At 37.2% G+C, this 21,657-nt stretch overlaps 5 protein-coding genes across 6 annotated transcripts in view; 1 reads left to right on the forward strand and 4 right to left on the reverse strand.

Moving 5' to 3' along the window:
* Positions 1–3,380, reverse strand: part of LOC116022452 (uncharacterized protein KIAA0930 homolog) — a 6,239-nt gene extending 2,859 nt beyond the window's left edge. Inside the window, exons 1-8 of the mRNA XM_031263177.1 lie at positions 3,034–3,380; positions 2,081–2,270; positions 1,834–1,908; positions 1,503–1,609; positions 1,071–1,131; positions 927–986; positions 778–852; positions 359–475 (exon numbers count right to left, since the gene is read on the reverse strand). Coding sequence (XP_031119037.1) covers positions 359–475; positions 778–852; positions 927–986; positions 1,071–1,131; positions 1,503–1,609; positions 1,834–1,908; positions 2,081–2,270; positions 3,034–3,074 — 726 coding nt within the window. The 5' untranslated portion in view covers positions 3,075–3,380. The remainder of the gene's footprint in view (positions 1–358; positions 476–777; positions 853–926; positions 987–1,070; positions 1,132–1,502; positions 1,610–1,833; positions 1,909–2,080; positions 2,271–3,033) is intronic.
* A 486-nt stretch (positions 3,381–3,866) lies between these two features.
* On the reverse strand, positions 3,867–5,818 carry LOC116022391 (protein PHLOEM PROTEIN 2-LIKE A10-like). Of its 2 annotated transcripts, none has more exons than XM_031263114.1 (2): positions 5,514–5,818; positions 3,867–5,354 (listed from the first exon to the last, which is right to left on the reverse strand). In XM_031263114.1, the coding sequence occupies exon 2, from the start codon at positions 5,352–5,354 to the stop codon at positions 4,056–4,058; it is 1,299 nt and encodes a 432-aa protein (XP_031118974.1). In that variant the 5' UTR covers positions 5,514–5,818; the 3' UTR covers positions 3,867–4,055. The 2 variants fall into 2 exon arrangements, with proteins under 2 accessions (XP_031118974.1, XP_031118966.1); XM_031263106.1 differs by having other exon boundaries at positions 3,867–5,394.
* A 761-nt stretch (positions 5,819–6,579) lies between these two features.
* LOC116022373 lies at positions 6,580–9,630 on the reverse strand. Its single transcript, XM_031263083.1, has 3 exons — positions 8,939–9,630; positions 8,180–8,367; positions 6,580–7,667 (listed from the first exon to the last, which is right to left on the reverse strand). The coding sequence occupies exons 1-3, from the start codon at positions 9,522–9,524 to the stop codon at positions 7,116–7,118; spliced, it is 1,326 nt and encodes a 441-aa protein (XP_031118943.1). The 5' UTR covers positions 9,525–9,630; the 3' UTR covers positions 6,580–7,115.
* A 1,453-nt stretch (positions 9,631–11,083) lies between these two features.
* Positions 11,084–13,618, reverse strand: LOC116022368 (U-box domain-containing protein 30-like). Its single transcript, XM_031263070.1, has one exon. The coding sequence runs from the start codon at positions 12,892–12,894 to the stop codon at positions 11,566–11,568; it is 1,329 nt and encodes a 442-aa protein (XP_031118930.1). The 5' UTR covers positions 12,895–13,618; the 3' UTR covers positions 11,084–11,565.
* A 5,401-nt stretch (positions 13,619–19,019) lies between these two features.
* Positions 19,020–20,544, forward strand: LOC116022791. The gene is made up of 2 exons (XM_031263670.1): positions 19,020–19,856; positions 19,965–20,544. Exon 1 carries the CDS (start codon positions 19,170–19,172, stop codon positions 19,644–19,646), a length of 477 nt encoding a protein of 158 aa, XP_031119530.1. The 5' UTR covers positions 19,020–19,169; the 3' UTR covers positions 19,647–19,856; positions 19,965–20,544.
* The last annotated feature ends 1,113 nt before the right edge of the window (positions 20,545–21,657 follow it).

The following is a 21,657-nucleotide window of genomic DNA, read 5'->3' on the forward strand; positions in this document are numbered from 1 at the left end:
GGGGGGGGGGGGGGGGGGGGGGGGGGGGGGGGGGGGGGGGGGGGGGGGGGGGGGGGGGGGGGGGGGGGGGGGGGGGGGGGGGGGGGGGGGGGGGGGGGGGGGGGGGGGGGGGGGGGGGGGGGGGGGGGGGGGGGGGGGGGGGGGGGGAGGATGGTAACTGCTGCCGTCATGCCAGTTGTTGCAATCAATACAATGTGAGAAAAATGAAGTACATTTGAAATGAGCTTTACTGTATGCAAAGCAAATTAAAACAGTCCAGCTCTTTCATTTCCAAGTTAGATGAAATATCTACTGAAATACTCAAAAGTAAAGAAAAGGTAAAGTTACAATTAACTTAAATATGTGATGATATTCAAACCTTTGAACTCTGAGTCTTTCCACCACTTGTCTCACTTTGGGAAGAGTCACTGGGAAATGCAGCCCCATCATTTGCATTTAGAATTACACAATAGCAGTGGTCCACATCTGTCAAAACCTGGAAAAGATGTTATTTGGAGGCTCCTAGCCCTGAAGGCATGATTCATCAAAACTTTAAAACATATGGGACACATAAATATACACAATTGGGGAAACAGCCTCATCAAAGTGAGTATGAACAGCATGCTAAAGCTTGAATACATCTATGAACAGCAACAAGTGTAGTAAGTAATTCTACCAACATTTCTGCAACTATGGTTAAGCATTCCTCTTTATCTTATTAAATAAGCCAGAGTCCAAAGCTAGAAAAAAGGAGAAGATAACATTTCAAAATACTAAAGAAGAGAACCAATGCATTACCACTGCATCAAAAGTAGAATCAAAATCATCAACGGCAAAGCATATATCTGGATACGCAGGAGTTGTTTCTACTTCCTGCAGCGTACATGTGAAGTTGTCAGATAAAATTCACTAGAATACATGGAGGGATCCACATTAGCAAAACTTGCCTTTCTTGAGTCCAAATGAAAATTAATACGACTTGGAGATGCATAGACAGTCTTCACAACCTACATAAAAAAAGATCATGATGGGCGTTGACAGGTAAACAGTGAGAAAAAATTTAGAGTATATAAATTATGTTCTTCAGTTACCTTGTATATAGGAGACAATGGCTTGTCTTTGCCAGTTTGGTAAGTTTTAAGGACCTCGTGACTAAAAGAAAGTGAGAAAGGACATTATTACAAGTCAAGGAACAAACATCTTAAAGTTTTAGCTTGAATGATAAAGATAGGTATAGCAACTCAGGTACACAGTTTGCAGACAATACCACTGCTGCTTTAGTAAAACAGAAGAACCAAATATTAAGCCTATCTGACAGACATGACAAATAAACAATTAGATGCATGGGGTTCAGCAAATAGTTTTCGTCACTAGCACTAGATTAGTAGATTATACAAATTAATCCATATAAATTATAATACAATCTTCGAAAACAGAAGAGAAATATCCCTGTGACTAAGAAGATGCCACCTTTTCTTGAATTTCAAATCACAGTAGTTGTGGAATCAAGAGAAGAGCATTACCTGCAAATTGCCACTGTCACACTGAAAGTTGTATGAGCAATCAAGTTCAAGTAATATGAGCGCCTCCAATCCACACCTACTGAGTTCTCACCAAGTAAATCATCCAACTGCAAGGAAATTAAGTAAAGTATATCATCCTCAACTTCAATCATCAGAACTCATCTTCATTTCTATAAACATTGACCTCTGAACTTACCCATGCAAACAAAACAGCTTCCATCAGATAAAATCACAGTAGTACTAATACTATGTTGCACTAATGTGAATTTTGGAGGAATTTCTAGACATGGAAGTGAACAATACTTGGAGGAAAGACTAATAATGCCTTTACCTTAGGCGACCACCTCCGTACAAAGTAAGGAGAATTGTCTTCACTGTTGCCATTGGATTCATATCCTTGCAAACTCTGCATACACATTCCGAAAAAAAAAAGATAATAATAATAATAATAATAATAATAATAATAATAAAAGCATTGTGCTACATTTTACAACTCACACATTATGACCCATGGTTTAGCTTTATGAATCTTGCATATCACACCTAATACAACAATTCTAAAACCAGAACTATTATACCATTTTACGGACGAAGAATATGAGATCATCCTCCTGACGGCCTCTGGATTCCTTTCCACGAACGAAATACAAATCCAATACTTCATGCCAGAACTCTGGATCCATTTCCACATCCGATGAATCTTCCTCCTCCACTATGGTTTTCCCTAAAAATTTTGAGTGCTTCTTCACCATACTCAACAACTCAAACCTTTATGGCAGATACTGAGTTAGTAAAGGCAAATGAAAAAAGACATATGGAGATAAAAGAAAAATGATAGTATCCTTTCCTAGCTCAAAGAACATCACTTTGACCATCTTAAAAATTCTTCCTTTGTTTATAAATCAAAGCCAAAGACCTTGTGGTCTAGTGGCACCCGGTTTACACTCCCACATGGAAGGGAGTGGGTTCGAGCCTCAGTGGAGGCGACTATTGACTCTTTGTGTTTCAGTAGGTTGAGAAAGTAGCTATGAACAGATACTACATTGTAACAAAGTCAGAGTCAGTGGTACTCAAAAGAAAAAAAAATTTTAAAAAAATCAACAAGTATGCAGTGTTTTTGAAATACTAGAAAATTCAGATAACCCCGGCATTTCAATGCCAAAGGTGGATTAAGCTAGGATAGATTCCAAAGAAACCTTTTGAATTTGTTCTAATTGCCACTACACTAATTCATTCTCCAAAACAATACCGCCGCCGCCGCCCACCCCTGGCAAAAGGAAAAAAGTTTCCAATGGCTCAAATGCTAACCAAGAGCTCATTTTGACCTACAATGCTAATTACGGTTAATATATGGAAACTGACAATTGCAGTTAGCCCTGCATCATGCGAATTCAATCCAAAATTGCAATTTTATGCTAAAAGTGTTCAACTGCCAACCCTTTGAATCACAAAAGTAGACGACTTTGAAACCTAACCGGAAGAACGAATCATAAATGTTCAACAAAATCTCAGTGAAAAATGGAAAACTCACCGACTAGGGGTTTGGCCTCCTCCTCCGTTGCCCAGTAGCATTGTGTATGTTGTTCTTTAGTTTTCACCTGATAAAGATTTGTTGCGAATTTCTCAGACGGAATTGCTGAAGAAAGCTTCTCAATCAATATGAATACCGAGACGCTGATTTTACTAATTTGGAAATCGCGAAGCTAACAAGGATAGAGTGCAGAAGTTGCAAATATGCAAAGTAGAAGACGTTGCGTTGATTGCCGATGCCACGAGGCAGCGCATAGCTCTCTTTCTCTCTCTCTCTCTACGGGAGAGTTACCATAGTATTAGTGTATTACTGTTGTGGGTCAATGGCGCGGTTAATTGGTTGGCTTGTATGTACGAGTGGTCTGTTATGCGCTGGAAAGTAACTGCCTCTGTCATCGTAAAGAGTTGTTTGTGGACATTACAACGAGCCAGGAAGGTAGGAGAAAATGATATAAGACTCTTATGAAGTAAAATTTTTGTGTAATTTTAGTGATAGGAGAGAAAGATTAATAACTTTGTTTAGAAAATAAAGACTGTAACTCAATCCGAATATCCTACATGTTCCTCTCTTGGTATAGGTGATATAGGAGGTAAAAAATAAGTTGTGTAAAATTAACCCAATGGGTAGCTTGAGTGGCAAGTGAGATTTTTTTGTGAGGAAGAATTTTGGAAGAACTCGTGTTCGATTCATACAAGTGATGATTTTCACCTGTCCTCTTGATGAGGTAAGTTAAGAAATATGTATTTTGTTGCATCAACTATCAGGTAGAGTTAACATTTTTTTTTTTGAATTAATTAACCAATTGAGTTATGACCAAGCTCGACTAACATTACTGCTACAATATGTTTTCAAGACTCCTCATTTACACATTTACACATACCCTTAAGAAGACTTGGTTACAAGAAATGTGTACTTTGCAATTATTATAGGCTAGTAACAATTCTATACATGGTCCTTCTTGGAATGGAAGGTCTATATCCAAGAAACTAAACCTGCATAATATCAGGTAGAGTATAGATGAATCAGATTTGGGCAGGCAACAGATTGTGAGTACTGCCCAGTATATGCAAGAACAATGCAAGGCATATTGTAAGAATAACAGAAGATTTGGCACAAATGTATCTGATGACATCCATCCCCCGCTCGGACACTTCTTCTTGAACTACATTAACACTTGTTTTCAAGCTTTGTGACATTTTCCATACCAGGAACTCCACTATGGATCTCACAGTCTCAAATGTCACCCTGCCGGTAACATCAAGCACAAACTTCCGGTTGCTTGGCACTGCCAATGTGGACGAGACACTACTCAGCCATCCGTTGCTCTGCAGATCGATGGGTTGGCTCGTCTCTTTTACCTTCTCTGGAGATACGTTCTTGAAATCCTTGCCATTCATTTGGGTTGAATCGTCGTCGCTGTGATCAACAATGGAAACAGAGGATGCCAAACTCGTGTCAGGATTAGATGCAGGCGCTGTCAAGACTCGGTGAGAAGTCTTGACCAGAGTTTCCACAGCGCCATTGCAGAGGGAAACCATAATGTCCCTAACTTCAGCTTGATGTTTAGGATTGGTCATACCAGAGAACATCTCATCGTAAAAGTTAATATGCATTGTCTTATCAAGATAAACAGCAATAGCAGTGCCTACAAACGTCTGTATACAATCTGCCATCAGAACTTTAGACCGATCATCAAACACTGCATCTACCCAACCCGGGGGAGTGGATGAATTTGGCTTCACATACGAGGCACCAGGCCGATGATTCCCATCCATGTCCTCACGAGACTGGCTGTTTGAGTAAAACCCCATAACCAAATTCTTCGCAAAGCTACCAACAACCACTGAAGCAAACCCAGCCCCAGCACTACTGATCAACCTATCCATAAGCTTATCTGAAAAATTTGGACTTCCAACATCTCCAATCTGACTCTTTTTCTCTTGTGACTTATAGTGCCCCCTCATTACCCCAGCTGTTACAGCCTCTGAAACTCTACTCAATGCCTTTGAAAACTCCTCAGATCGAGCAACTTTCGACAGTTGCTTCAAACTACTGGGAATTTCATTGGAATCAGACTGCAAAAACTCCTTCAAATCCTTGGACACAACAGTGACAGCCTCAGCAGATTCACACACCATTTCACCTACAGACACTAAAGCCCCCAACACCTTCATAATTCTCCTCCTCTTTCTCACAATAGATGGCATATTATACACTCTATATGCACCATACGATGATGCCCCAATAACCCCAAGTGCAATCAACCATTTCTTCTTCTTTGGCGTCAAGATCAAACCTTTCTTTACAAACTCAAAATCCATCTATATATACGTTCCAATACAAAGCTCAAAATCGATTAAACTTATGCATCGATTGGAAAAAAAAACAAATCAATGAATTAGGTTTTCGTTTTCCGAAATGCTGACACAGTTGAAAATTCGGGAGAAAAAACTAGCATAGATTATGGAGGAAAGACGAACCTGTTGTGATTATGAGCCGTTTGAGCAGAAAGAATCAGACGAAAAGAGAAGGGATTATGTATCATCTTGTTGTTTTGCTGGGTTTTGTTTGTTTGTGTTGAATGGGTCATTCATTTGAGTCCAGAAAAAATTGGAATAAAAGGGAAATTGTGGCTGGAAATGGAAAAGAATTTTCTTCTTATAATTCTTCATGAAAAATGAAAAGAAAAGTGGTGGTCTGAATCTTTTTGGCACTTGGTTTCTTCTATGATCCGTGGCGTTTAGCGGCGTTCGGCCAATCCGCTGCCAGGAGCCGCCGTGCCGTATCACCCGTGTGAATAAAATCCATAAATAAATTGTTAATACGTGCTTCGTAGTTCGTACGTGTTTAAAAGGTGGGCTTACGGTTACTGGGCCGGATATGGGCCGGGTTAGATCTGGAGATGTTTAATGACCAATATACCCTTGGACAATTTTTTATACGGAGTATAAATCATGGTTCTGTGTGAATCATAAAAAAAGTGCATCTTAATCTTATTAATATATTAAAAGTATATTATTTGCATATTGGAGGTCCATTATATAAAATAACTTAATTGTTATTAAGATCTCTATAAATACCCCAATTTATTGTATTTCGTCTTATCTCGTTCCGATCAGTTAATCTGTCATCGGTTAGTTGATATTATTGTTTTATGCTTCAGTGATGTTAATGCTTAGTAGCGTAAATTGGTTGCAAAATTCTTCAATTTGGAACTTTAATGGCTCTCTTCACTTCGTTGCCGGATTCTTGTTCGCGGTGTCTGGTAATCGGTTTGATTATGCCATGCTCTGATGTTTAGAAGCATAAGTTAATTGGTTGCAAATTTCCTCGATTTTGAGATATTTACGTTTGATATATTTACGGTTGATAAATAGCTGTTAGCCGTATACTCGTATAGACACAGCATTGTAGTTTGTTGAGTAAAAACTTGATAGTTGCAGTGTAAAAATTACAACCATCCAGGCTCTACTTTCATGCTTGGCCAAATTTGAGAACTCTTGAAGTGAGAGATTTTGTTTTATGTGGACAAGTTATTTGGCTAGCTTTTGCTTGATTCAATATAATTTCAAACCAAAAATATTTGAAATGTACATTTTACTTTCTCATATAAAGCTACCTACTACAGTACTATAGGAGATTCTGGACTGAAAAAATCCAGTTTATAAGCAAACAATTCTTTGCTTATGTACAAATACAATCATGCTTTTTGTGTACACGAGGTGTAGCAAGCACCCCCAACCACTACTAAGATACTCCACAATCATCAGAAAAGAATTAAACAAGCAAAACTGCTTTTTTTTTAAAAAAAAAATAATAAAATGAAATAAAAGAGGAGCACCTTCCTTCTAATGAGGGGTCATTGGCTATGGTATTCACCCTTACAAATTTCATATCCATGCTACATGCAACTATGCCACCAGAAAAAACCGGAACACACACAGTGCTAACCTCTGCCTCATTGCCTTAGTTCAATGCCAGAAGACTTGAGACATTTTCCGCATGAAGCACAGGAGTCCTCAGTACATTTCTGATTGTATCACCAAGAAAGAAAAAGGTGGTGAGAGCACACTTTGGGAAAATTAGATCTTTTTTGGAAGTTGGCCAAGCTTAAGATGTTCTGGAGGAATTGCCGATGTTTTAGAGGGCACTGTACAATCAATATCATCCTCAAGATCACTAAATGACACATCTTCTTCATTTCCCACAAGGGTAGTGCCAGAATATCCTTCCAGTTCTGGATTGTCCTTTAGCCAGTCATCCTCATCATCATCTTCATAATCCAAGATAGGTTGTTTATAAGATGTGGTGGTAACCACCACCTTGTCTACAGTCTTGCTTGCCAAGTCTTCAGCAATAACAGCTTTGTCTATGAACTGGATCTCTGTAGTTTCAATGGGATGCTTCTCAGTTTCAACATCAGTTGTATCATGGAAAGATGAAGGATGTTCATAGGCAAATGCTGTGTTAGACGTGTTTCTTGAGTGGGTATCTTCAGATGATAGAGAATCAAAGTCTTCATGCAGTAAGTCTGGGGTTTCTTTTGAGTGGAAAGTATTTACTCCAGCCCAATCTGACTCAGGATTCGTTTTCTTTTGCAGCTCTTTTATCCACATTGCCCTTGCTTGCACAAGCTGGAGGGGATGAGCATATCAGAAGTTAAAATACTTCATGTACAAACTAATATCATTTAATGTCTTGTAGCTATATAGTCAGTGCCCTTCTGAAATAAAAACCGTCAAGTGTTCATAACAAAATGCCAACTACTTAAAATTATCAAAAGCACTGCAAGCGACACTACCAGCCGAAACCATCCAATCATTCACAGCTCAAACACCTAAATTCTGAGTCTAACCATTCTGTTAACATTAACACTTTAGCAGCGACATTAAGAAGAGAATGTTCCTCTCCACTTGGTCCTCCCACCACAAGGCCATGTCAGATATGGAAAATATCATTTTAGCATTACCGGAGATGCATTCAGAAAAGTGTCTCCACAAACGGGGTGCCACCCCCAAGTTGAAATTCAACAAAGGAAAGAAATTAAAAGAATGAGATAAAATGAATTTCTATTGATATAGTTCATTGAAAAATATAATTACATATTTTAACAGTGTGACAACTAGTACCACATATATTAACTAACCTGCGGTGTAGACAAAAGCTCGGCATCATGCTTATTAAGTCTTGAGTGAAGAAGAACAAAGTACACCATCCAGAAGTAAGCCTCACTCATATGGGCAGGGCAGAGTTCAATTCTTAGAGCTAGTAGCCGAGGAACTAAACATTCAATTGCAACAATATGATTGACCTGAGTCTCGGAGATCTCAAAATCTGAACAGGGCAAGAAGAGCACTATGATTAAAGTTGAAAATGTCATTTCCCAAGAATAACAAATTAAGAATTGAAGTGAATCCACAAAAGATCTCCCAGCAATACTGTCTAGCGCTTAACACCAAGCAGTGCACAGTTCATAGATAATCATCTCTTAGAGAAAATTTGCAACACTAAAGTTCTTCGCAAGTAAAGATGCAATGATGCTAGGCTTCTAGAAGTGACAGAAAGCATTAGGCATGGAATATGAGACGAAGAAACTAGGGTTAACAATGAGCATAAGCATTAGGCATTGCCTGTAAGACAAGAAAGCAACAAGCACATACAAGGCAGGTTATTGTCAAGAACTCTCAACCATATCATCCCCTGTTAGGTTCATACTCGTCAATAATACCGTGACCTCAATTTCCAAGAGATTTCACTTAAATACTATCAACTATGAGAAGATAAAGATTCGAGTTTTAGACATCTTTAAGCACATTGCATTCTATCAACTAAACCACCCAAAAACGAATACTTGAGGATATAAAATCCATTGAAAGTAACATGAATGATACGGAATCGTGCATACCATCAAATTCCTCATCTTCTTCTGATAAGGGAAAATCAAGCCAAGTCTCGGGATGATGAGCTATATTCTGAGCAAAGCCCAAAGCCTCCTCAGTAACCCCCACAGCATCACCCACGTTATCCTCCACCTCATACTCCGTGAAATTCTCACATTCCACGAAATCCCCATCCTCTTCCTCGTCAGACTCACGATCAAAAATCCTGCTATGGACTCGATCCGACTCCAATTGAACCGAATTTCGGGTCGGAAGACTAGTCGCAGCAGGCGCAGGTGCTAGAAATGAAGCGACGCCCCACAGCTGCCGACTTAGGGCTTCTCCCAATTCAGACAAGTCCTCTTTGACGCCGCGGCCGGGATGATTGACATCATCGATATAATCCTCGGCGTCGTCATTCTCGCGTCGATCGTCCAAATCGATTTCCTCGTACGCGCAATCGCCTTCCCCGGGGTGCTGTTGCCCTGAGTGGGAAGAACCGTGACAGGTCGATGCCCGATTAACGACGTCGTTCCCGCATTCCTCCCCGCGCTGTTCATCGTCGTCTAGGCGTAGGGTATTGGCGATCGAGCGCGCTAACCACGACGACATGGCGGTTCGATTTTGATCGGATCGAGGAAGAGGAGAAAGGGAAGAGAAAGGTGCCAAAATTGGGTTATTTTCAAACCTGATGCAAAAAAGTGGGTGGGAGCTGATAATGATTTTGTTTCTCTAGACTCTCGCTGGCCAATTTTTTTTCTTTTTTTTTTTTTGGGAAATTTGTTGCTGTAATGACGTGGAGTGGGCTCCGCTGCAACAGTGTCTTTATGGGCCCCGCCGTTGAGCTTATCTGGAGTATGATGACCAACTAGGCCTCGCTTAGCTTTCATTGTTAATGGACAGCACTATCTCAATGACAATTAAGCCCATCATTCCATTGCTTTTCTGATACGAGAAATTGTAACATAGTATCTGACAGAATTAATTAACTCAAGGCACTAATAAATTGTATATAAAGTGGCATAAAAGTTTTATGAATGGGGAATAATAATAAATAATTGTGGCCAAAGACCTTGTGGTCTAGTGGCACTCGATTTACACTTTCACGTGAAAGAGAGTGGGTTTGAGGCTCAGTGAAGGTGACTGATGATATTTTGTGATTCAGTAGGTTAAGAAAGCAACTACGCACAGATACTAGATTATAACAAAATGTTTCAAATTTGAATCTCATTTCAAGTAAGGATTGGATTAATTTGTTGAAATGTGTTCTGATGTCACTAGGTGGAACCAGGAATCAGAGTAGAGATACCTTATGTCAATAAAATAATGAAATAGGTAGAATAATTGAAGAGAGAATGGTTTTGCCTTTATGGAGGACAGTCTTAACTCTATCTTCCCAGCTTTCAAGGTAGGAACACACCTCCAACAGCTTCACCACCAAATGCTACTTTTTTCTGCAATTTCGCAACTTTAACTTTTTGGTCTCAGTCAAAGATCCTTGAAATTGCAATACCAACAAAAAACTTCTTGTTTCCCAACCTCCTTTTAAGACAATTGAATTTCATAGCTTTTATCACATAATCAAAGGTTTAAAAATCTTAAGAATAAAAACACTATCTTAGTACAAATGCTAAACAGATTGTTAAATGCAACTGCAACAATGTGCAATGAGATTTCTGTTCGAGTAAGAGTCAAACTCTACATGCGCATTCCAATCCTTGATTTCTTTTTCCCGGTCCAAGGGCGAGTACGTGGGGTGCATTGTTAAAGGCCAAAGAAAGTTGAATCCAGTTTTCTTTTCTGCACAGCAAATCCATCCTAGCAATAATATCTCCCTTTTCCTTTATGTGTGTGTGTGCACCATACACTAGATTTGGTCCCAACCCTTAATGATTTTCTTTGTATCCATATTTGAACACAAAACAAAAGAAAAAAGAAAAGAAAATGCATGTGCTCAGTGATTGTAAACTGCAACAAGCCAGAAATGCTAGCTAGACTTCAACTTAGTGCCTTGTGGTGTAATTCACTTTCCAAAAAGAAGCAAAAGATTTCAAATTTGGGAAGCTCAGAAACATGATTCCAAAACTTATAGTAATAAGCAAAAGCAAAAGAAAGGATTGCTTGAGGGAGAAAAGGTTAATAATTGGCAATCAAAAGATATTGTAGAGAAATAAAGAATCAATTGTACTTGTTGACTTTATATCTAAAGAAACTGAAAAACTTACAGATAGCAATCTTACAATTATGAAATTTTGACTGCCATACTATTGAGCACAGACTAGAGGAGTGATTCTGGAACCCCTGGTGAGAATAATTGGATAGATTCTGGTATGGGATAGCCCAAAAAGAGTACAAAGACATCATATTAGACCTTGGAGTTGTATTCCTTGATGTTACATTGGAAAGGCAATCATGGGCTACATGAGTTAAGCCAAGATTATTGGAAAGGTTCAGTATATACGACTAATGCCGATGAACAGTTTTGCCTATGAAGAGAGAACTAGATGTCTAGATATGATGCCTTTCCTTGTGAGATCATGTCTTCAAGCATATGAAAGAATGGTGTAGTTCATCTTGAAAAGTATTATAGCATCCGGGGCGTCTGGGCAGAAGGGAAAAGTTGTGTATGAATAACAAACCAATTCACTTCACTTCATTCTATTGTTCTCGTAAGTTTACACTTGGATATGAAAATAGTTGCGGTGTAATTTAGACTGCAGAGCTTTAATAGTTCTGCAGACCGTTGCTTCAACTCTGGATTGCAGTCGCTTTGAATTACAAGAAGGAGCTTTGCAGCTAGGCCTGCCTCAACAGCGAGTGAAGCACATTTCTCGGGGGCAAGCTTGCAGACTGCCCACAAAATTGATAACGCTAGTTGAGTGCAGTTCTCGGAAACTTTCATCAGCAATTTCACAACATTCGGAATGGTCCTAGGGCAATCCTTTAGAGCCAATGCACCTTCTTCAAGTGTTGACAGAACTTCGAGAATATGAAGGGCTAAGTTCAAGCATTCAGCATTCAAGTTGGGCAAGGCGTCCACCAATTGAGGGATACCCCCAACGCTCACAATTGAGCCCCTCACTGATTCGTATGAAGACATTATCATGAGCAACCTGAGACCAGCCAAGACAACAACGGGGTGCCTCTTATCCTTCACTAATCTCAATAACCCAACCAAAAGACTCAAACTTGCCACCATTTGTGACTCGGAGCCCTTCTCTTCCATCAACATATCAAGCAATTTCGTACAGTTGATCTTCGTATCAACTGACCCCTCGTTCAGCGTATCCACCACTAGCGAAATCTTGGTTGGCTGTGTCAAATTGGCCTTGGCATCTGGGCTGAGATCCAAGTGCACCAAAATTCCAACCACCTCCGAAGCAACAGCATGCGTAGTAAAGCCACCCAATAGGGAACTAATCAAAGTAACTCCACCATTACTGACCACTGTTCTCCTGGCTGAATCGTGGGCAGTGACGACATGCCTCAACTCTTTCAAAGCCTGAACTTTAGCCTGACCCTTAACCTTCTTCAATGTCTCCAAAATCTCCAAGACTCTTCCCTGCACATCCCCTGACCTCTTCTTCAGAGCCAAGTACTTCTGGGAAAACCAACTGTAAATCAGGTGGTGTAGAGTACTATTTGGGATGATTGAATCATCCCAGAGCTCTTGCATTGTAGTCGGGCAAATGAGGCGCCCCAAAGACAACCATTTGAGAATGTTGGACCTCTCGTAGGTCTGCCCTGTGCAAAGGGTCACAGGATCTTGCATTGGCTCTAAGGAAATTGGGCAGATAAACACAGAGGGCACCTCAATTGAATCAAGTTCTTCAATCATTTTGTTCAGACTAATCTTCTTCTCTGTAATACCAACCCCAGAAACCACTCCCCCTCCCAAAATCCCATCTTTGACAGCAGTATCCAGATCCAACACCTGTCCACCCACCTCCCTCCTCCCCATAGATGGCTCATACATAGGCATTTTTTTTAAAACACACCCTTTTAGGACTAAAACTTGAGCAGAGCTTTTAAATTTAGAAACACAAGAAACAGTCTTCTTCAACACACATAAGGCGGGGCACGAAGCGTGTGGATAAAAAAGAGGAAAAGAAACAAGGAAGAGGGTCTCTCACTCTTTTGTCTTCTCTGTCTTTCACTTTCCCTGTAATTGACAAACACTAGTACTGCAATCACAAATGGACATCGAGGGGGACATCTTTTCTTCTTTTTTGAGCTTTATCTCAGCTCTTTTTCCCCGGTCAAAAGACTCATAGTGCCATTTCCACCATCATTATCACCATCAAACACCTACGATGATGATAACTAATCCCTCTTCCCTAAAACCAAAACCTCAACTACTCTAAAATCACTATTCACTCTGTCTTCCTCTTGAAGCTCCCCAAAAATAGACTCATACCATTCCACAAGGTCAGAAAGCCCCCCTCCCCAAAAAGTAAAAGACAACAAAAATCAACAGGCACCCACCAAATTACCAAGAAGAAAGTTGCAATCTTTCTTATCAGAGAACCCAAGAAAGAATGAGAAAGCTAAGAAAACATACCAAAATGTATGAAATTAACTGTACATTGAGAGGAAGACAGGCAAGCTATGAGCTTTATCTATCTGTATATGTGAGCCCCTCTTCTCCCCCCTGCTGCAATGGGGGCAGGCAAGTGCTTGAAACCCTACAAAATGAGGCTTCCCATAATTACTACTGCATTTACTTTGATTAAGAAATAATATTATTTCCTGAATCCTGATGCAGGCAGTAATTTGACCACAGCACGTGTGGTCCAAACTCCTATGTGTATCTTTTCGTACCACCCTTTTTTTTTTTTCTCTCTTTTTTCTAAAATAATATACAGTATTTTATACCCTCACTCGAGTCTCTACAAAATTTGCCAAAAAAATGTAAAATATATATGATAAATTATATTATTAGTTTTATTAGAGTCAGCTACTCAACTTATAAGGACATTTCCAATGCTTGATTTTGAGGGAGGAGGGCTAGAGGAGAGAATGTGAAGAAATAAAGTAAGCAATCTTCGGATAAACTATCATCACTGGAGACTGTCTGTTTAGGCGCGTGGCGTGTGGCCAACACGTGCTAATCAAAAGGGGCATGCCACACTAACGTAGATGGTGGGGGACTAGGGTTCCCATCATCTCTTTTATTTTTAAAAATTTTGTTTACAAAATTAAATCGTTAAATGGCCTTTTTTTTTTGTTTATTATTTGATTTTTTTTAAATTTATTTTAAAAATTTTAAATTATATTGATGTTGGTTATTTAGTATTTAAATTTTTATATCCTATTTTGAATGATAATTTGTTCCGTAGACGATTTAAAATGTGAATTTTAATTAATGAAATTATATTTTGATTATTTTGTAACATTATATTCTATAATTCAAACTTTATTTTATTTCTTTATTTAAATTTGTTTTTATTTGAAATCGAATTTGAAATTATAATTATTAGTTATAGAAAAGTGAATAAAATAATAGATGATGTGTAGAAGTGTGGAGAAATAGGGCTCACCAAAAAAAAGGATAAAAAGAGAGAAGAATGTGTGAGAAAATATGAGAGGAAATTATATGATATTGTGGATGGGGTTTAGGCTTTTGTCCAATAATGGAAAAGAAGACTTGACACCTAAATCATGGTTGAAAATATGAGAAGATAACTTGGCACCTAAATAATAACATGAAAAAAGTACTCATAACTTTAAATCGTAAATAAATGAGAATATGTATAATCATTTTCAATTTACACTTCCATCTGACATAAACGAAATATTAAATATACACTTTTACTGTCAATTTAAATTTTTATACGCATAACACGTTGAACGGTGAATTGATGATAAAATATTAAATACATATTATCGTTGTCAAGTTAAGTAATTTATATAAAATACATTTGTCAATATCTATACTTTTTTAGTCTACATATAAAATTGTAGTGTTATTTAAAAATCACCATTATTTCAAATAAGTTACTTTAATTTTCTTTTTCATGAGTTCCATCTAAGACTAAAGCATGTAATACTTGAATTCTTTATTCTTTAAAAAAAAAAAAATTGTCCATCTGTCATTGTCTTTGGTCAAAAAATAAAAATAAAAGTTATGAGGTAAAAATAATTTTTTTTTTTGGAATAAATAATAATTTTTTTTTATGAGTTGAGATACATAAGATTATGATAGGCCGGCAAACGAGAGAATAATCGGAAGAACAATAATTAATAAATAAAAAGTGTCATGATTTTGTATTGGGTTAATGTAGACTGTTCAGAACGTCAAGCGATCCATGGACAATTTATAACCAAATTCATAAATTACCTTTAATCATAATCCACTCACTTAGAGAAGTTAGAGCTCTTCTTGCTGAAAATAACCTTCTAACCATACGTTCATACTTGCCACACCATCTTTCTTCATTATTATTTGCTTGATCGAGTTAGCTTTGTTTCAACTCGAATAGCATTATATTCACTAAACTTGTTTACCTAGGAAATTAGACATGACAATCATGAAAACTACTAGTGATAAATAGTTTCCCATACTTACCACTGATTTAGAATTTAAAAATAACAAATTTATGATTCTTTATTATTATTATTATTTATTTATAAGAAAGTCTGTAAGTACTATCGGATGTGTATTATGAGTGAAGCACTTTAACTAGGAAAATATCATTGCAAAAAGGTAAATTAACCAAAGTTCAATATTGATGATCAACTAAAACCAAAAATATCAATAGACAACTCCTTCAAAGGGTCAAGTTTGTATTATAAAATAAGTTTAAGTAAATATATAAAATTAGCAGTTATTTTCATGAGAAAAAGAGAATATACCTTAGTCAAGTTGTTCAAGTTGTTTAGATAGTAAATTTAGTAATCACAAATTTCAAATTCAAACTCTTTAGAGAAATTATTTATTAGTTTTATAATTTTTTGTGAGTTATAATGATAAGATGAGCTTCATCCAATGTGCGTAATTAAAATGTCAAGAACTTTGTGGTTAACTCTTTAGAGAAATGATCTATTAGCTTTATAATTTTTGTGAATTATAATGATAAGATGAACTTCATTCAATGTGAGTAATTAAAATGTCAAAAATTTTGTGATTTGATAGCATTACTGTGACCATTTCAAATAAAAAATCTATTATATTGATGTTGTTGAGCAGATATTACATGTATGTTTGATTTTAGTTTAAAAAAAAAAAAACAGTTGTAAAAAAAAAAAAAAACAGTTGTGAGTTTTCTAATAAATCAAAGAAAAACCTATGGTGCGTATTCAAAAACAGAGCATGGCAGCGAAGCAAATTGACTAGTCAAACACACCCACACTGTGTTGTATCCGGCGATGTTTTTCCGTTTCTTTAATCTTTTTTTTTTTTTTTTGTTTGAATAAAAACGAAAACCGTTTCTTTAATCTTTAACAAGGTTTGACTGGATCTTTTTGCCGCTTTAAGGAATGGGGAACACCGACACGTGTCTACGGCAAACGTGGGTTCATCTTCATCTGCTCTGCCATCCTGTCTCTCCCTCCTAAGTTAATTGCTCGTCATTAACGTAAACCACACCGTTTTATTATTAATACTACTTCTGGCATTCTACTAAAATAGCACTACTTCCGCATGCATGCCTCATTAGCCAATCGGCCCAATCCCACCAATTTATATGTTGACTGGTCCTCTCTCTCCTATGTTTCTGTGCAGTCCTGTAATCATTACAACAACAAATAGAAAAAGGCATGTATTAAAAGTTTTAATCATAACTTAAGGGTTAATATGTGTTGAAGGAGTAAAAAAAAAAAAAGTAAATTATGATATACGGAGTACATTTTAATGGCCTATCGTTGCTCAAATATTTATACACTAGAATTTCAACGATGCACCAACTGGTAGTAAAGTACGTAAAACTTATGTGATAAATTAGTGTTTAAAAATAATTATTTTGAAATTTCAAAAGCCTCCCAACTTCCAAGCTTGTCAATTGTCATATACAAAGCCAATTCGAACATGGAAACTACTTTCCTTATCCATCGCTCCTCACCATGTTATATATGGAGTGTATATAAAATGACATGTGTCTCTTTTAACTTAATAGATATTTAAGGTTCATGTCCGGAAAATGTAATTATTTTAAAATTTATGAATGAATGTTTTATCACATTTTGAGATTTTACATGTTATATATGAATAAGATTAATTTTAATGTGTGAAATTCTACTATATATTAATTGGAAAACCTATGATGTGATTAAAAAATAAAAATAAAATCCTCACCGTGTTAGCTTATTATGCATAGTTGGTGATGGAGCATTTTATTTCAAATATCTCAATTGCCCAAGAAGATTCGTTTTCTAGAACAATATTGAAAGACTATGGGCAGTCATATATGCATGCACCTCATTCTTGATCAAACCATATACTTTTTGTTATAATTAATATTTGTACCAAATACCTACCTTACACGTGAGTTTAAAAATTTCCACCATTCTTAATATAAGTATTTAATGAACTTTGTCACTTTATTACGCCAAATCCAATCCTTTTAATTAAATGGATATATTGAGAACATATCCCGAGCAAATCAACTTGAAGAGACAAATCAAGATAATTTGAGCCAACCTACAAGGTTGGTTTTGAGGCGGACCCCATCAATCGTGGCATCGTGCACTGAAGGTTGGTACCGCAACCAGCCTCGAGGCCTTGAGCTCGACCTCAAACAACCAAAGCGAGCTTTGTGCTTGGCCTCAGCTCGAGCGGCTAAAGCCAAGCTCGGTGCTCGGTCTCAGGCGGCCAAGGTCGAGCTCGGTGCTCGGCGCTTGGCCGGGCGTGGGCTAGACAAACAAACATGGTCAAAGGCTCTAACCGCCCACCCTTTTTTTGGCGGCACGCGTTAATCTTAGCATCCATATTTTCTCTTATCTTTATCTTTATTTATAGCATCATTATTATCCTCTTGTAATCATCTTATATAAGTCATTAGTACAAAGCATTATCTTTCTTACTCAATATTATATCTTTACTGCTTAATTTCTTATTTTTTAATTATTAGTTTGATTAATCCGAGCATCCCATATTAGTTATTAATTCCATCAGCTAAAAACCAAGTCAAAATATCATGTGTACCAGTTCAAAGGTAATGTGTGCATATATATATATATATATATATATATATATATATATATATATATATATATATATATATTATTCCCACAATAATATATATGTACATAAGATCACGTTTTCAATTATATATATATTATTAACTTGCGGAGAGTAATTAGTTAGTACCTAACGTTTGCCAAACCGCGGGCGGGGGACAACCTGTTGAGTGTTCCCATTGATCTTATATATGCATTGGCAACTGGCAAGTAGTCTGAAGCTGCCTCCACGCAGCCACACCGGCAATTGGTCCATAATATACAAATATATATATATATATATGTTCGATTTCCGAAAAACCTTACTATAACCTATAAGTATGCATTGAGTGAAACTCGTCTTGTGATTATATTATACCAGACAAAAGACCACAATGAATTATAGGTCGCAGTTGATCAGTTCAAACAAATAAATTTAAAATTTTGTAATTACTAAGTCAATGTTTTACTAACTAGACTGAATTTAATATATATATATATATATATATATATATATATATATATATATATAATTTTTTTTTTAATTACAACTCTAATTATCCAACATCGATCACATATTAATTGGGATTTGATATGAGTCCAACCTGTAAAGTTTAGCACTTAGTGAAAAAACCTGATCAAATGATTAAATATGTTGAATTAATAATGTTTGAGGAATATAGAAGTTTTCATTAGGACACGCAAATCATGGACCATTTCTTCTAGATAACAATAATATGAACGCTGAATCAGCAACGCGACCCAAAAGAACATTAAAAAATGGTAATTCTTCAAGAACGGTCCAAATTTTGGAAAAAAATAGCCGTCAACTTTAGCAAGTTGGATAATATTTGTATGGTTTTCAAGTTTGGCCTACAACGTGTTCCTGCATTCTCAAATAAAGTTTGTTCTTATACTTAAAATAAATCCGGCGTGCTAAATAGGACGACTCAGCCACTGCATAAAAACCCCACATACAGATTCAACACACTCCAAATCATTCTCTCAATCCCATTCCCATTCCCAGTTTTCAACATTCAAGATTTTTACTCAATTCCCTTATCCGATCCTGTTTTAATTACTAGATTCTTGATTTACAAGATGAAAGGAGGAAAGGCGACTCAGAACAGATTCCTGAGATTTCTTGCTTTGCCGATGAGGTGTTTATCGAGGACGAGAGATTGTTACATTAACGGGATGAACAATTACGCGGTGGTGAACCAGCCGAAGGCGCCGAGTAGGGTTCAACGGAGCTACAGTGTGAGCTCGCAGGGGTCAAACGACAGCGAGGATTACCGGGAGCTTCTGAAGGCGGCGTCGATGCGCGGCATGGAGGGAAGGATCGAGCTGGAGAGGCTGATGCAGCAGTACATGAAGCAGCAGCAGGCGGCGGCTGCGGCGATGGCTATGAGGTCGTCGCAGAGGGTGCGGCGGAGCAGCAGCGTCGCGATGGGGAGGATCGACGAGGAGAGCGGTGCGGGCGAGGATGATAGTAATCATGGCGTGGATGAGATGAAGTATCCCAGAAGCAAAAGCTACGCCGTTAACAACAAGAGGAGTACAGTCATTGGGTTTTGATTTTATTTTTTTTTTGGTTATATATTCAGCGGAATTGAATTGAAAAGCTTTGTAATTGTAGTTGGTTTAATTTGGTTGGCTTGGGAGCAGGTGCTTTCAGGTTCGATCATGGTTGATGATACGATGATGATTGATGATTCTGTGCATTGCAATTGGTGATCGACATGGCGCATGACTTTGTGCCCGTTCAATCCCACAATGCCGTTTCAGGTTTAATGCTTTCTGCAAAACATCATTTCATAATCTTCATTCAAATCTTGCTTGATTCGAAATTATCATTGCATGCCCACAAATCACCTGAACCAAACGTCCCCTAAGGTTAATCATGATAATAACCGTGCGGTGTGGTTCGGTACGGTGACAGAGAACAACATTCTAGCTTGCATTGTATTCTAAGGGAGGATTATTTTCAATTGCTTTCATCTTCTATAAGAGAAATGACACAGGAGCGAATTCAAAGAAAGAGGTGACAAAAGAAGAAAATAAAGAAAACGAAAGTTCACCGCACAGATCCGATCCAATCTGATCTAGTCATGAAATGCTGCACAAGGAGTGACTTTAGCCTTTAGGATAAGATTATATGTATTTCCTTTCCCGGTGTTCAAGGTTGACAAATTATATATCCACGAAAAGCACCGGATGCTTACTTTCCAACAAAGGAAACGGCCGTCATTTTGATTTGTCGAGACAATGTTGTCAACATTATGTACGTTTCGGTGTCGCTGTGCTGGAAATTTCAAGGTTATCTGAACCTCTTCGAAGCCTCAGCACAGATTATATGAATTTACTTTTTAGTATATATATTTGAGATTGTAGATTCAATCACGTTATTAAGGCATCTCTTATGTATGTACTTTTTGAGTGGAAAAATCTCTTTTGTATTTAAAAAGAAAAAACGTCGAAAGGTTAAAATACAAAAGTTAATTTGTCTATAATAATTAATATAGTTCACAAGTTAAATTATAAGTTTAAAAGTCAACATACAAAATGGATTTTATCCAAAAAACAATTGTAACATACTTTCTTACGAATTGAAAGTCAAAACTATTATGCAGAATAAAACAAAAAGTTCTCCTAATCTTCTATAAGTCGTCCAAGACTTCTCCCACAGCAGGCAGTTTCCAAGTAACGCTAAAGGCTGCTCCTACTAACCATTGACATTTTCATATCGTGGTAGGCTTTCCACTTGCTACTGTTCATATTTGACGTAAAAAGTCAAATTATAAAATTATAAAAAATGTTAAAGAAAATAAGAGAAAAATGAAGAATTGATTTAGGGTGTGTTTGGTTACCCGGAAAATGACTGCTGGAAATTATTTTTCGGGATTTTGGTATTTGGCAACACCCAGAAAATGTGGTCAACGGAAATAATTTTCCGTTGACCACGGAAAATGAAGTGTTTTTTCCGAAAAATGCTGGGTGCAACATGGAGGGACGGCTAAGCCGTCCCTCCCTCAGTCCGGCAGGGCAGCTTTATATATATATATATATATATATATATATATATATATATATAATTTTTATATATTTATTTATAATAAATATTATTAGTTTATATATTTTTATATTTTAAAGAAAATAATAAAATTATATAATTATACATTTCTACCAATTTTCTATTCATTTTCCAGAAAATAAACCAAACACCCAAAGACAGTTTTCCAGAGTACATCCAAACACGGAAAATGAACTTATTTTTCGAAAAATAAGTCATTTTCCAAAAAATATTTTTCAGAAGTCATTTTCCTGCTTTCCAAACGCACCCTTAATTAATGAATAGTAAACACGAAAAGTAAAATGAAATAGATGAACATAATTTTATTGAATCGTGGACCGCCAATTTCAAATCCAACTGATGGGGCAATGACTACTATAAGCCCACACAAAACTTGGGTTGAGCCTGCGTTCTAATTCTACTACAACATTTGAGCAAAGCATGGCCCATGGGCTACTGGGGATTAAAAAGCCCACTAAAAAAATAACCCGACTTCTCCATCTCCTCTATTGATGC

Source organism: Ipomoea triloba, chromosome 1, assembly GCF_003576645.1.
Source record: "Ipomoea triloba cultivar NCNSP0323 chromosome 1, ASM357664v1".
In the NCBI taxonomy this organism is placed as follows: Eukaryota; Viridiplantae; Streptophyta; class Magnoliopsida; order Solanales; family Convolvulaceae; genus Ipomoea; species Ipomoea triloba.